This window comes from Pleurodeles waltl, chromosome 6 (genome assembly GCF_031143425.1).
Source record: "Pleurodeles waltl isolate 20211129_DDA chromosome 6, aPleWal1.hap1.20221129, whole genome shotgun sequence".
Taxonomy (NCBI): domain Eukaryota; kingdom Metazoa; phylum Chordata; class Amphibia; order Caudata; family Salamandridae; genus Pleurodeles; species Pleurodeles waltl.
Window position 1 is genome coordinate 43,875,761 of NC_090445.1, and position 15,916 is coordinate 43,891,676.

Consider the following 15,916-nt stretch of genomic DNA (forward strand, 5'->3'; position numbering starts at 1 on the left):
GTGTTTATTGAAGTGCTAAATCTACGACTTGCACACATTATTGATAATCCCGACCCCTCATATACCTCCATTAAATATTATTGTCCAGAGATTTTCATTTTTGATTTGTGTTTTTTGGATCCTTAGAGAAATCATTTAGCTTGGGAAGACATTGCTAATCTGGACCAAATGTTTCTGAACAACATTTTTTAAAAATGGCGGATGTGTTGCAGTGATGAACCATGAGACCAATATACTTCATTTTCGTGTCAAAACTTAGGATTTGGGGGTCAAGTAGTCTTACTGAGACAGAAAATAACTCCTCAGAGGACCCTTCTGTTATTTTCCAAAATGGCTGCTATAATATAGGAAGAAGAGACATATATAGAAATGAAACAAATAATAATGGTATTTAATCCTTTTATGTATACACCAATGTTTATGATCTGAATATGAAAAAAATAATGTTTATTGCTCCTGTTTTAGATGCATTTTTATAGTTCACTTCATTTGTTTCGGCAATTGCTTCTGGTACATTTGCAGAATGTTGAACATTTGAGAAGAGCATATCAACAGGGACATCTTTTTGTAGCACAGGTTTTGCAAGTACATGTACGTGTAAGTTCTGTGGATAGAAGCTTTAGAAATTTCATAGATTTTAGCATCCCATCAATATCTTCCCAACCAAATTCACACTGATCTTTCTATACCTGTGCATGATCCAAAACATTTACATGTCTTAGGATCAAGTAGAATGCTCTTTTAATGTGTCCACAAACAGAATATGGCATTGGTGGAAGGTCACTTAGCGGGACTGATCTCTTGAACTCACTGTACCGAAGATCGCCAAATGTGTGACAGTCAGAACTCGTGTTCCACACACACACAAGGTATTTTTCTACTTCTTTAAAATCACATTATTCTTCTCTCCCAGCAAATCCTTTTAGACACTTCACAGGTTCATCAGTTAAAGCTCCAAGCTTTGTTCCAATTTTGCTCATAGTGTCATCACCCATAAGAATATGTTCCTTGATAAGAATACTGGGCACCTCTGGGTCAAATTTCTTGTATAGAATATGAAGTGGGATTAAGGCCCTCATTACAACCCTGGCGGTCAAAGCCTGCCAGGGCTGTTTTGGAGGTTGTACCACCAACAGGCTGGCGGTACAAACTTGCGTATTACGACCGTGGTGGAAGCGCCGTGGTCGCACCGCCGGGTCCGGCAGTTTTTCGCCACGGTAGTCCAGGTGGTTTCAATCCGCCAGGTCAGCGCTGCTTGCAGCGCGGCCCAGGGGATTATGAGTCCCCTTCTCGCCAGCCTTTTCATGGCGGTAGGAAGGGGAGTCGCGGGCCCCCTGGCACAGCCCCACACTGTTTTCACTGTCTGCTGTGCAGACAGTGAAAAGCGCAACAGGTTTAACTGCACCCATGGCACGTCCGCAACACCGCTGGATGTCATAATGGGCACCGCTGGAGTGTGGCCGCATTTGCGGCCGCACCGCGGTTACAAGTTGGCGGGCGGCGGTTGCCGCCCGCCAATGTTGAAATGAGGCCCTAAGTGTCCTTTCTCACCATTTCCATAACGTATGCATAACTCTGACAATCCTTAACTTATGAACGTTGCAACAAATCTAAGTAGCACAATAATAACATCTGTATCATTTGACAGTACAATGACTCGATTGGAACCATTTTGAACAGCCCACTCATCATGTGGCACAACACGAATGTCAGCTTCCTCCAATTTGCTGTTAAGTTCCTGAACAATATGGCCCATATCTGTTGAATATATAGCTGCAGGCACCAATTCCTCGAATTTTTGATGCAGGCAAGGTCAATTGTTCCACTTGTAGACATTTGTCTAATTCTCTCACATTCTTTGACATATAGTACAAGATAACTGTCAAAGACAACGTGCAGTTTTTGGAAGGCGCACACTGACTTTGATATCTATAGAACAGTCTGAACGACCTCTCTGAAGTTTTGCATGGATGAAATCTTGACCATTCGCAATTGTGACATACAGTCCACAACAGCAGCTGTTTTCAATGAAGACCCCTTTTTTAATTGAAATTCTTCAGGTGAAAGCATCTCCATCAAATAATGCGTTTGTTGGAAGAAGATCATGCAACAGAATGCCTTTGATCATTTCACCTCTTTCTTTTTCTACATCTATCTCTCTATGTGCTTGCGAAAGTTGTTTTTTTGTAACCTGTTTTGTAGTGGCTGGCCGGACGAAACTCTTACTATGGCAATTAAAGTTTGAAAGTTTCGCTTTAGTGATTATGTCAAACAGGTTTTTCTTTTTCAGTACAAATCTCTCCAGCTTCAGTTCTGAATATAGTTTTGATCCATGTTTTAGGACATCTAGTAGACATGTCTTTTTATAGTTATACACATATTGTTTGGCCACGAAGTTGTGTAGTCACACAGGCTCAGTCATTTCAAAGGGGTTTCCTTGCTGCTCCAAGAAACGAAGAAGGTTGTCGACATGTTTATTGAAATATTCCCCATCTCTTTCCCACAAGCTTCCGGTGAGGAACAGTTTCACAATGATCCATTCATTTTGAATTTGTCATCTCTCTGAAAGCATTGCAAATAGAAAGGACTTCATGGTAAATTGAGCAAGATATTCACTTTTAAATTTCTGACCAACAATTCCCTTGGAGCTTTTCTGTGATCTCTGGATCGTCTGTTCCAGTTTCATACCTGGACCTACAGCATTCAAACTTCCCTCTCTATCTTTCACGACGAAATGTCTTTGGATGAATTTTCTTTAGAGGTACATTTTTTCCACCTCTTGCTTCTTCATTCTTTCCAAATACCAGGACCCATATCTCAGGTAGTTTATGCAGTTGAATTCATGAAACACAGTAATCAGGGATTCCACAGTCTTCACAGCTCTAAATCACCGTCCTGATTAGCATGTACCAAGATGTTTTACTGGGGCTATCACGTGTAAACCATTTCCCCAGTACTTGCAAAGTTCGGATATGAATTCACATTCTTTGACTAACTCTACTAACTTGCTTTTCAGGTTTTCTGATTTTGAACTGAGTGTATTGGACACTGACTGGCTTTGCATTATGTCTTTTGAATAAAGTGCATCCTGTGCCTTGTTCACTTCTGACATAAAACATGCAAAACCTAATTTTTGAAAGAATTCCAACTCAATGTTTCCATAGCCTCAGATATGATGAGATACCTCATAAGTGATGAACATTATGGGTTCCACTCAATACTAACTGGACAGTTTCCCTTCCAAAGATTTCAGCCTTAATAAGTGCATTGTCTATGCCACATCCACTGAGGTAACTTCCTGCACACCACAACGCAACTTTTGTTATGTGGAAAACGTCCATCATTGGATAAAGATCATGAAATTCTACTGGATTGCTCATAAAAAAAGTCAGCTACAATATGTCAAACACTTTCAGCACTGACAATTGGCAGGATAGGCTGGTCTTCAAGAAGAGGACGTGCATTTTGGACATTTTTTAGAGCTGTGTTTGCTGTTGCTTTGTATGTTACTGTCGGTGGTATTACTGGTAAAAACCCATCCTTCTTCATTGGAGCGGTAATCTAGGAGATAAGAACATGAATTCTAGCCCATAGAGGAATTGGCTTTTCTTCATCCTTTAGTTCACATTGAATGAGCAATATGATAAATTCCGTAAAATCAGCTTTGCGGACAGCAGCAACAGGTAGAAGAAGAGCCATGTCCTCAGCCACTTTAAAACCTTCTGGTAGATTGGGACGTGGTGATCGATAGTAGTGATTTTGCGCATGTTGGCAAGGCAGTTGGGTTAGAAGTGTGAAGCTTTGTTTGTTTATGCCTACAACTGACACAGATCGTTTACCAGCAGCTACTTCATTGGTACAGTCCTGAAAAAAAGCACCATGGCAGCATCATGTGCTGGATGTTCCAGACAAAGAAGAGCTGTCTTCAAAATCAAAATTATCAAGAACAGCAATTGTAAATCCTTTCCTAGTGAAGTGATTCAGAAGTGGTGTGCTTTCGAATTCACAAGATTTTACAGTATGAGCTGCTAACAAGTTCCTGCTCTGTACTATGTCATTATAACTTGATACACGAATCCTGTTCATTGAAGTGATTAGCTCTCTACTTGTATGTAGCGGAGTTTTATTTTTGCTGTGATGTTTCTTCATCATGTTTAATGATAAATCATTAAACATGATTTGGAAAAGATAGTACATGTGCACCGCATCAACTTGTCAGTTCATGAGACTTATATCTCCAAAGCTTCAATGTTGTCAGCTTCTGTTCCGAACTCAAGAAATTTAGGGCCTCATTATGACCCTGGCGGGCGGCGGAGGCCGCCCGCCAGGATCCCGCCCTCCAAATTACCGCGCCGCGGTCAAAAGACCGCGGCGGGTATTACGAGTTTTCCCCTGGGCTGGCGGGCGGTTCCAGTAAAACCGCCCGCCAGCCCAGGGGAAAACGACCTTCCCACGAGGATGCCGGCTCGTAATCGAGCCGGCGGAGTGGGAAGGTGCGACGGGTGCAGTGGCACCCGTCGCGTATTTCAGTGTCTGCAAGGCAGACACTGAAATACTTTGCGGGCCCCGCGACCCCCCCTACCGCCATCCTGTTCATGGCGGCTTTCCCGCCATGAACTTGATGGCGGTAGGGGGGTCAGAATCCTCATGGCTGCGGAGCGCGCTCCGCAGCCATGGAGGATTCACAGAAGCAGCGGAAAGTCGGCGGGAGGCCGCTGACTTTCCGCTTCTGACCGCGGCTGAACCGCCGCGGTCAGAATGCTCATTGGAGCACCGCCAGCCTGTTGGCGGTGCTCCCGTGGTCGGTGGCCCTGGCGGCCACCGGCCGCCAGGGTCAGAATGACCCTCTAAGTTTGGAAGAGTTTTGTTTTGCGTATATTAAACAATGATCCAAAAAATAATAAGACAACATCAGGCCTTCTTGCTGACTCCCATGATTTGCCGAGCTCTGGGGCATCACAAAATGTGTCATTAAGTCCAAAATCTAAGGCGGTCATTCCGACCCTGGTGGTAAAAACCGCCAGGGCCCGGGACCGTGGGAGCCCCGCCAACAGGCTGGCGGTGCTCCCATGGGCATTCTGACCGCGGCGGTACAGCCGCGGTCAGAAACGGAAAACCGGCGGTGTACCGCCGGTTTCCCGCTGCCCTGGGGAATCCTCCATGGCTGCGCCGCCATGGGGATTCCGATCCCCTTACCGCCATCCTGTTCCTGGCGGTTTTGGCCGCCAGGAACAGGATTGCAGTAACGGGTGTCGTGGGGCCCCCGTAACAGGGCCCCACCAAGATTATCAGTGTCTGCCATGCAGACACTGAAAATCGCGACGGGTGCAACTGCACCCGTCGCACCCCTTCCACTCCGCCGGCTCCATTCGGAGCCGGCATCCTCATGGAAGGGTGTTTCCCGCTGGGCTGGCGGGCGGCCTTCTGGCGGTCGCCCGCCAGCCCAGCGGGAAACTCAGAATGACCGCCGCGGTCTTTTGACCGCGGTACGGTCTTCTGGCGGTTCCCGCCAGGCCGGCGGCTTCCGCTACTGGCGGGGGTCAGAATGACCCCCTAAATCTTTCAGGACGTTTCTTAAAATGCTTCCTGCTGATTTTACTGCATCCTGTAATCTTATTTCGGCAGCAAGAATTTCAGGGGTCAAATCAGCTGAGAACACCATAAGTGGTTCATTCTTTTTGTTAGACTGACAAAAACAAATTCTGTCATTGTACATTCTCACCAGAAAAATCTTAATCTAATTATTATGGATCAATACAGTTTCATCAATGTTGACCATTAGCTCTCTGATCTCACTGAATGTGAGCCAGTAGCCAGCTCTCAAGAGTGGCTTTAAAACTTAATTTGCTTTTTCAAAGAGTGCAGACTTAACTGAAGCCTGGCAGGTATGTTGCTGTTGTTAGCTCATTGGGCATTCATATTTCCAAATGTATGCATGCATGCAGTTCAGATGAGCATGAAAATCTGCTGCAAATACATTCCCCTCACAGTTTAGATCAGCTACGCTGCTGAAAACTTCATCTTGGAAGAAACTAGCTGCAGATAAAACATGTTTGCCCTTTGAGACTCACATAGTCTGTACTTTGTTCTTTTGTCAATCCTTTTGACACTTGTTCTGGCTAAACCACAGATAACACATTGAAGATCCTCTGCTTTCTGATCAGTTGTTGGAGGTGACGAGAGGTAGCCATTTGTCTTCTAAGTGAATGGGCATTGGGTTTGGTTGTCGTTGCTTTCTCAGAATTCTCGGATTCTTCTTGTCATTCACTGGTTTCTGCTATTTATTGATATTTTTTTTCCAGGCTTTTTTCCATTGTATATGACTTGTAGCACTTGTTGTTACAATGATAAAATATTTGATCCTCTTAACCCATCATTTTCAATCTTTTGTGAACTTCGGTTTGACGTATTTCTGCAGCAACTTTTTTCTGTTCAGCCGCAGTTGATAGTTTTTCTTTCGGATTAGTTTGGCAAATGACACATTTTTCTTTGTTGAAGGAGTCCTCAGATTTTGTAGTCAGCAACACTCTGTCAGGATGTAAAGATCCTCTGCTACCACCTGCTTTGTTCATGTTTACTAATTTGAATCAATGAAAAACCTGAAACAAAAACAATATTAAAATTAATTACCAATATGATGGGTAAAACACATCATTATAGAGCCGCCATTTTGGAAAATGGCAGAAGGATTGCTCTGAAGAGTTATTTTTGTCTCCCCAAAACCTATGTTTTGAAACCAAATTTAAGTATATAGATCTCATGGTTCCTGAAATATTACATCATCATTGCAACACATCCGCTATTTTTAAAACTTTTGTCTAGAAAAAATCGGCCCAGATTACCAATGTCTACCCAAGCTAAATTAGTTCTTTAATAAACATAAATCAAAAATGAAAATCTCTGGACAACAATTTTTTACGGAGGTATATCAGAGTGCCAGGGCTATGATATGGAGCTGAGGAAACACTTGCTGGGTAGACAGATTAAAGGAAATAAAAGAACAGTCCATACACACTTCTTGTAAAACTCGATGTGTTGGTCTTGATTCTGCTCACAGTGACTGAACAATATCTCAAATGTGTACCAGATGACCCTTAGAAGTAGAAAACTAGGGCTTCCTGTACAGACTTGGGAAATGAATAAAGTCAGGCTGAAACTAAGTGCATTTCAAAAAGGAGTCTGGTTCAGGTAACTATGGGCCAGATGTAGGAAACTGTTTGCGACTCGCAAACGGCAAAATTTGCCATTTGTGAGTCGCAAAACGCAGTTTCCTATGCAGAAATGCATTTTGCGAGTCGGAACCGACTCGCAAAATACATTTCCGACTCACAAATAGGAAGGGGTGTTCCCTTCCTATTTGCGACTCGCAGTGGGATGCAATACCATTTGCGACCGCGTACGCGGTTGCAAATGGCATCGCAGTTACCATCCACTTCAAGGGGATGGTAACCCACTCGCAAATTGGAAGGGGTCCCCATGGGACCCCTTCCAGTTTGTGACTGGACCCAAAAATATTTTTTCAGGGCAGGGAGTGGTCCAAGGGACCACTCCCTGGCCTGAAAAAATACCGAAACTAAAGGTTTCTGTTTTTTTTAAAGTTCAGCTCGTTTTCCTGTAAGGAAAACGGGCTACACTTAAAAAAAAAAAAATGCTTTATTTAAAAGCAGTCACGAACATGGAGGTCTGCTGACGACAGCAGGCCTCCATGTTTGCGAGTGCCTATACTCGCTATGGGGCCGCAATTTGCGACCCTCCTCATGAATATTCATGAGATGGGTCATTGCGACCCCATAGCGAGTCGCAGTCGGTGTCTGAGACACCGTACTGCATACCAAATTGCAATTTGGTTTGTTGCTACATCTGGCCCTATATCACTTAATGGAATTAAGATTTTAAAGAGCATAGCCAGTGGATAGGAAGTTGGGGGCACTTGGGTGCCCCCGTGTTTAAAGGCATACAATAAAGCTCATGTCCAAAAGACAGAACCAGCCTAGGTAAAAATGCACTCACCAGTAAGAATAATTCTTTGGCATTGGTATGTCCATGGATTGACATGCTTGGAACAACATTTGCCATGCCATCAAGCCTTGGCCTGTAACACTTTCAGATAGCCATCATTTGTTGTCTATTCTGGATCAACGAAGCCACATTTTCAAGTGAATTAGTGATATCTCAGAAACTTTAAATCTAGCTTTGATCCTCCATGGCATCATCCACAGTACATGTGCTGCTCTTTGGCATCTAGGGACATAGTCCCTTGAGGCAACAGAATTATAGTTTGTGTGTGTGAAGAAGAGAACGAAGGAAGCAGGAAGCACAAGCAGCAGAGCATTGCACAGGGCCAAAGGCAACGATACAGAGATGAATGATGGAAGGGAAAGGTGGTTCATATATTGGAGGTGGACTGTAACTGGGTTGCCACCTAGTGTACTTTAAAGATATATCTTCACCTATTAACAAAATAACATGTCTTCATCTCTTGACAAAATTGGAGCTTTCGCTTCATCTTTGAACAGGTCAGAACGTTTTTTCTAATACAGCTGGAGTTTTAAGTTGGACTCAACAATCCCTTCCATGTAACCATGCCAGGGATTTTAGCAGACTAGCGTTCTCTCCTTTTCTCCTCCAACTCCATGTAAGTGATGAACTGTGTTTCCCGGACTCCTTTAAGGATTTTTCAGACTTTTTCAGACATATTTTACTCTTACCTGCCACCAGTCTGGACATAGCAACATTTTATTTAACTATAATAAGCACTTATTGATATTTTCGTAATTCAGCTGTAATCCCACATTGGTGGGATTTACTTCTGCCCTCAGCATTTTGCTACCGTTAGGAGTGAATCACCCAGCTCAGACATGAGTACAAGAGCTGAGAACCCAACTTATGCTGGGTACTAAAATTATCCATGGATCTTCAATGGAGAACTCACAGGACAGTTGAGTGGCTTCTTCCTCATCAGTCTGTCTCTCCTCTGTCTCATGTGTAGTATTTTCAGTCACCCCACCCCAGCCCTAGCATCCTACTTTGATGTCACATGCACAAGCCTGTATAGTGTCATAGAGGCACACATTGAGCAAAAGTACAAACTAGCTCCTACTGACCTTCTGTACATCAGGGGTCATGTCTTACCTGACTCTCTAGTGGTCACCACCACCAGGAAGAGAGCAGCGTGTATAGTGTCATGCTGGGTATGAGTGGAGTAGTGGGTGGCGCTTTAAGGCACAGCTTTTTAAAGGACCTTCTGTTGAAGGGAGATCTCCAGGAGAACAAACAGGACAGCCAAGTGGCTTCATCCCTTCCAATCTGTCACACATGCACAGCTTTCAGTTACCCCAACCCTAGAATGCCATTTCAAGCACAAGCCAGTTAATTAAAAACTAAGCTGCCACAGAAAAAACAATTTGTTAGCATGTGGGTAAATTTCAGGAATGCTTCAGTTGACTGAGGCACCTGTGATGACATAAAAGGAGTTACAAAAGCCTCTTAATTAGATCACAAATTTTATATCTTGGCTCCCACACAATAGCAGAGATTCATCCCCCTCTGGCGCCATGTACCGTGTCTGCCAGCTGTCCTTCCTACCAGCTTATTCCACTAAATATTAAACGTAGAGCCTCCAGCATCACACACAACGACCTTATACACCAGTAAGGACCAGACAGTTCCACATTGTGAGGGACGCATGACCAGAGCACTGGATCCTCTGCCCTCCTGTCATATAGCATCTTGGATTCTCTGTTTGGAGTCCCAAATGACAGTGTTTCCCTGTTCTCTAAACAGAACCCTTGAATATGCACATGGATGGAAGCGCCTGTGTGGAAGCTTGTGTCAGAAATAGTTGCATTACCAGGAAGCTTGACACTGGTTTCATATTATTTTCAGTACTGTTGCAGGTTCCAGTTAATCAAATATTACAAATGTTTAAGTTGACATCCATGCATTGGTATATGAAGCAGCCCGGGAGTCTTCCTTGTCATTCCTGCAAAGAAAAAGACAACCTCTGAGGGTGAAGGTTTTGACAGTTGGGATGCTCTTATTTTGAAGGAAAGAAGGGGTGCAATTGATCCCACTTACAGGAACTGAGTCATATGAACTGTTATGAATTTTTTTTATTTCATGCCCTGCATTTATGTGCTGGAGATGTATGGCAAGGTTCTCTTCAAGGGTGAAATCTGTCCAGTAGTTCGTGTCTGTCCTATTGTCTCGAAGGAGACCAACTGCATCTTGTTCTGACAAGCTTATATTCAAGAATTTAAAATGTTTTCAAGCCCAGGTGGCAGGTGGGTAAAGCACTTATCTGGAACAGGCATCCTCAACATCAGTTGGTTCCTCTACGTCAAAAGGTGTCTCAGTGTCAGGTGTATCCACGTTGATGGTCCCATCACTGACGAGGATCTTCTAGAAGGTAGGTGCCTGCTCAAGTTTGAAGGTGCCATCAGCAAGGGCCTCCACGTCTCTAGACAATGAAAAGGAGGCAGAAAACACCAAAATATGGTGAACAGTAGTCACTGTACAAGAGTCTCAGCAGAAACCGAATCAAGCATCCCCCATGCCTTGTCAGGAAGCCTTTGGCAGAAGCAGTGCCTTTTTCAGGATATAGGGTCTCTACCTTCTGCTTCTTTTCAGCTAATGAAATACACCTCACAGCAATGTATCCCGGTGTCCCCATCACAGTATTCTAAGACATCCTAATTCTTTACTTCTGTGTTTTTTTTGTATCTACTGGTGAAATAACTCATGAGGACGGCAGAAAAGGTCTTTACACATGAGAAAAGGTTTTTACACATGAGCTTAAAAAATGCCTCTGTGTTGAGGGATCCTCTTTGCTTGAGCAGAAAATTGAACTGGGCTGATAAACAGCATTGAGGGTGCTGGAGGGCTGTTGGCATTAAAGGGGCAGTGGTTGCTTCATAACGCGGACTCTCCAAGAGTGGGTTCAGTTTCAAAAACTATGAACTGGTTTTATTATTGATTTTTAAAATAAATGCATTTAATTATACTTCATTATTATAGAGGTACTGTCAGATCTCTCTGGACCTTCAGCAATATCCAGTTTTATATTCTATACATATACCCTAATTAATAACATAACCTTCATCATGCATGTGTGACGCCCGGTCAGTTGTATGTTTCCCATTATCAGGATGTGGTACCCGGCTGAATTGCAGTGTACACCTTGAGAATGTGAAATAGCCACAATATGGATGTAGTTTGGTTTACAGAAAAATACTGCAAAGACAAGCTAAACAGAAGGTGTGTTGGTGGTTGTCATGAAAAAGTGGATATCAGTACTGCTGGTACCTTTGTCACTGACACCTTCTTTCTTTTTCAAAAGCGAGAAGGTGGTGTGGAGAAATGCAAGGGGGCTGTGCTAACCCCTCATTTTATTCTAACGGCAGCGCATTGCTTCAATATAGACGACCAGGCTCATCAAATCAAGGTGGAGACAAATGACCGTAAGTGAAGCCATTTAAATGTCCTCCATCTTTGTTGTGTTCTTGTGTATGGATTCATATTGTGAGAACCTAGCTACACAGCAACAGCCCACTGTGCAGGAGAGGGGGTCTATTGCAGTTGTAAAAGGGGAAGAAGAGGGTGGGGTCAAGAAAGGAGGAAGAAAAAAGAAAATGAGACAAAAGGACTGGACTAAAGATGGTCCTATGTGTTAGAAATCGGGTCTTTGGTTGGCATTCAGGTTACCCCCTTTCCAAGCAAGGACCCTCACTCTAGTTAGAGTAAAAGAGAATCACCCTCAGCTAACCCTTGCTTACCCCCTTGGTAGCTTTGCACAAGCAGTAGGCTTAACTTCAGAGTGCTAGGTGTAAAGTATTTGTACCGACACACACAGTAACTTAATGAAAACACTACAAAATGACACAACACAGGTTTAGAAAAATAGAGAATATTTATCTAAACAAAACAAGACCAAAAGGGCAAAAATCCACAATACAAAAGTCAAGTTATCAATTAAAAAGCAAAGAGTCTTCGTGTAGTTTTAAACACACACTAGCACTGTTAGCGTGAAAATGTACCTTGGTGCATCAAAAATAACCCCTCACGGGCGAATGTGCATCAAAAAGGGCTTGCGATGCGTTGATTTCACTCACGAGCGAGACCTTCCGTCGTTTCTCCTTTCATCGGGTCAGGCGCGTTGTTTCTTCTCTCTGCAGGAGAACAATGCGTCGATCCGGTCAGCACTATTGGGTCCGGGCAGGCCTTGCGTTGTTTTTACATGTCCAGCGGTGTTTGCATCGGAAATCCAGCCGCACGATGATCAGAAAACCACGCAGTGCGGGTTGCGATCTCCCAACCTCCGTCAGCGATGCTGCACATCGTTTCTCCAGCTCTGTGCATTGAATCTTCAGTCGCGTTGCAGGCGGGCATCGATTTTCAGCCCCGACGCCGTTGATTTTTTTCAGCCGCAGATCGGAGTCGCGTCCATCTTTTCCCTGCACGGCATACAGAGTGTGGATTTCTTCCTCTTAGGCTGCCAGCTTCTCCTTTCAGGGTCCCAGGAACTGGTGGGGCACCACAGGGCAGAGTAAGAGTCTCTCCAGAGACTCCAGGTGCTGGCAGGGAGAAGTCTTTGCTGGCCCTGAGACTTCAAACAACAGGAGGCAAGTTCTAAATTAAGCCCTTGGAGATCTTCACAAGATCTTCGACACACAAAGTCCAGTCTTTGCCCTCTTACTCTGGCCGTTAGCAGCAACTGCAGGATAGCTCTACAAAGCACAGTCACAGGCAGGGCAGCTCTTCTTCCTCAGCTCTTCAGCTCTTCTCCAGGCAGAGGTTCCTCTTGGTTCCCAGAAGTGTTCTAAAGTATGTGGTTTTGGGTGCCCTTGTTATACCCAATTTCTCCTTTGAAGTAGGCCTACTTCAAAGCAAAGTCTCTCTTGAATGTGAAATCCTGCCTTGCCCAGGCCAGGCCCCGGACACTCACCAGGGGGCTGGAGACTGCATTGTGTGTGGGCAGGCACAGCCCTCTCAGGTGTGAGTGACCACTCCTCCCCTCCCTCCTAGCACAGATGGCTCATCAGGAAATGCAGACTACACCCCAGCTCCCTTTGTTTCACTGTCTAGTGTGAGGTGCAACCAGCCCAACTGTTACACTGACCCAGACAGGGAATCCACAAACAGGCAGAGTCACAGAAATGGTTTAAGCAAGAAACAAACACACAATCTCAAAATCAACTTTGCTAAGAGTTGTATTTTTAAATTGTGAGCTCAGAGACCCCAAACGCAACATGTTCATCTTCTCCCAAAGGGAATCTACACTTTATTCATATCAAAAGGTAGTCCCCATGTTAACCTATGAGAGGGACAGGCCTTGCAACAGTGAAAAACAAATTTAGCAATATTTCACTGTCAGGACATATAAAACACATTACTATATGTCCTACCTTAACCATACACTGTACCCTGCCCTTGGGGCTACCTAGGGCCTACCTTAGGGGTGTCTGGCATGTAAAAAAGGGAAGGTTTAGGCCTGACAAGTGGGTACACTTGCCAAGTCGAATTTACAGTTAAAACTGCACACACAAACACTGAAGTGGCAGGTCTGAGCTACTTATGTGGGTAGCACAACCAGTGCTGCAGGCCCACTAGTAGTATTTGATTTACAGGCCCTGGGCACCTCTAGTGCACTGTACTAGGGACTTACTAATAAATCAAATATGCCAATCATGGATAAGCCAATTACTTACACATTTTGTATAGGAGCACTTGCACTTTAGCACTGGTTAGCAGTGGTAAACTGCCCAGACTAACGAAAACTGCAAAATTAGAGTCCAGCACACATCAACAACTTGGGAAACAGAAGCAAAAAGTTAAGGGAGACCACGCCAAGGATGAAAAGTCTAACACCATGTGATTTGCAATTTAGAGTGTTTTATTGTTAATGTGTCCCTCTCCTTTTGTTCCACATAGCATGGTGGATTTGACCCCATTTCCATGTCTTTATTTCACTTGTTGGTTTAGGTTAAACACCTTATACTTTGTTATTTTCATTGCCATTGCTTTGGTTTCTTTCTCACCATCCACTTACTTCATTTAAATTTTCCAATACTTGCAACACCAGAGCCGCAGCAAAACTTGAGGGGGCCCCTCTGAAAAGTACCTGGAGGGGGCCCATCCAACCTGGACCTGGTCAGGGCCCTGCTACCTATGCACAGTGTATTGTGCTTAGCAGGGCCCCTGGAGCTCAGGGCCCCCCACCCCGCACCACAGAGGCTGCAGGGGCTATTGTTAAGCCACTGCACAACACTTAGAACTATGGGGACAAGAGGAACATCTAGACTCCATTTTGTTTTTCATTGATGCCCTCTCATTTTGTAATTTAGTTTCAGTGAAGCGGGACAGAGGACATTATGAGCATGAAATTATTAAGAACTCCTCTTTTGGGACTTCAGTTGAGCACATAGCATCATCTATACTTCTTCTCATTCCATTTACTTGAACAAATTTGAAAATGCATTCAACTTCAAGTGACACTACATGTCATCTCCCAACCATGATTCATTTATGAAGAGTAAGTCAGGTTGTGTATCAGTGATGAGGTCATAGTTGTGGTGCTTGTTTTTAGAGAGTGATCGAGGATTTACTAGTAGGCATTCTACAGATTGTGTTTAGTGTTTAGTGTTGGGTCTGACTGTGCAGGTCGTAGAGATGGTGGTTGAGAGTGTGTCATGGATAGGGGTTGGCTTCTTTGGAACTTTTGTCTGTAACTTAATCCTCGTCCAGCAGGCTTAGAAGGTATTTTGTTGGGTCTGAGTGTGCAGGTGGTAGAGATGGTGGTTGAGAGCGTGTCAAGGATAGGGGTTGAATGCTTGGGAACAGTACCACCCAGAATCCGACCTTCCGGCAGCTCTGACTCTGATAAGGGATGATAGTGCAGAGGAAAAGGGTGGCGAGATGGGAGGAAGGAAATGAGGGTGGGTACTGCTGGGAAGGAGATCTGAAAAGCATAAAATAATAGACAAACCAACAGAAACATTTTATCTGATACAATCCCTAATGCCTCTGTATATCTACAAGCACTGTGGTCATACACATAATTATAATATCTCTTGCAAGAGACACAAAATACATTTCTTAGCACGCTCATTGAAATAAAGAATTTTAAACTGTATGAGAACATTCTTAACTAGTCATAGTCTTTAGGAAGCATCAGAAAGCACAAACATAACAAACTAATATTGTTTAAGGTATCATCTTCAGCAGTTTGCACATCTCACACAATGTATATAATGCAATAACAATGACACTAGCCACATAACAGTCCTATAGTTTTAGTTCCAAATCATTACTGAGAGTTATAAAGTCACAAATAGGAGAATATTGCACCACAGAGTTCGATAGTTACTAATGTCCACAACACAGTCGAGGCTAAATGTAATTCAAGTTCCCCAGTGCAAAGCCCTTTTAAACTTCGCTAATCAGAGCGTCTGACAAACCTCTCTCAAAATGCACCTCCTACTGTAGAAGTGTATTCACATCAACAGGTCCCAGGGGTGTGAAAGTTCTGTAGCCTGATGCCCAGGACGTATTGTTTATTGTCAAGGACAACACGTTTTCATGTTTATTTTGCCCTTTGGACAAGTAGGCCCTGCCCCCTGCTGCACCAACCCTTTGGTTGCCAGTTTACAGGGAAGATAACTGTCTGCAGTTAAACTAATATTTGTGCCAATGTGTTTGTGCTTTTCAAACTTGTATTTATGGTTCATTAATGCACAGCCTTTATTTTTAGGGCGAGCACTCTAAATAAATGTTGTAAGGTCACCCTGCAGTACTGACAGTGGTTCCAGTAAAAAAAAAGTGTACACACTTAAGAAAAGTTTTAAAATGTGAGGTTACATATAATGCTCCAAGAATGCTCTCTGATTATATGCAAATGCTTGCAGAGGCTTGTAAGCAA

At 43.7% G+C, this 15,916-nt stretch overlaps 1 protein-coding gene across 1 annotated transcript in view; it reads left to right on the top strand.

The window, feature by feature from the left end:
• The window catches only part of LOC138299143 (complement factor B-like), a 196,360-nt gene that overhangs the window by 95,091 nt on the left and 85,353 nt on the right, over positions 1 to 15,916 (top strand). The window contains exon 12 of the mRNA XM_069237202.1: positions 11,339 to 11,459. Coding sequence (XP_069093303.1) covers positions 11,339 to 11,459 — 121 coding nt within the window. The remainder of the gene's footprint in view (positions 1 to 11,338; positions 11,460 to 15,916) is intronic.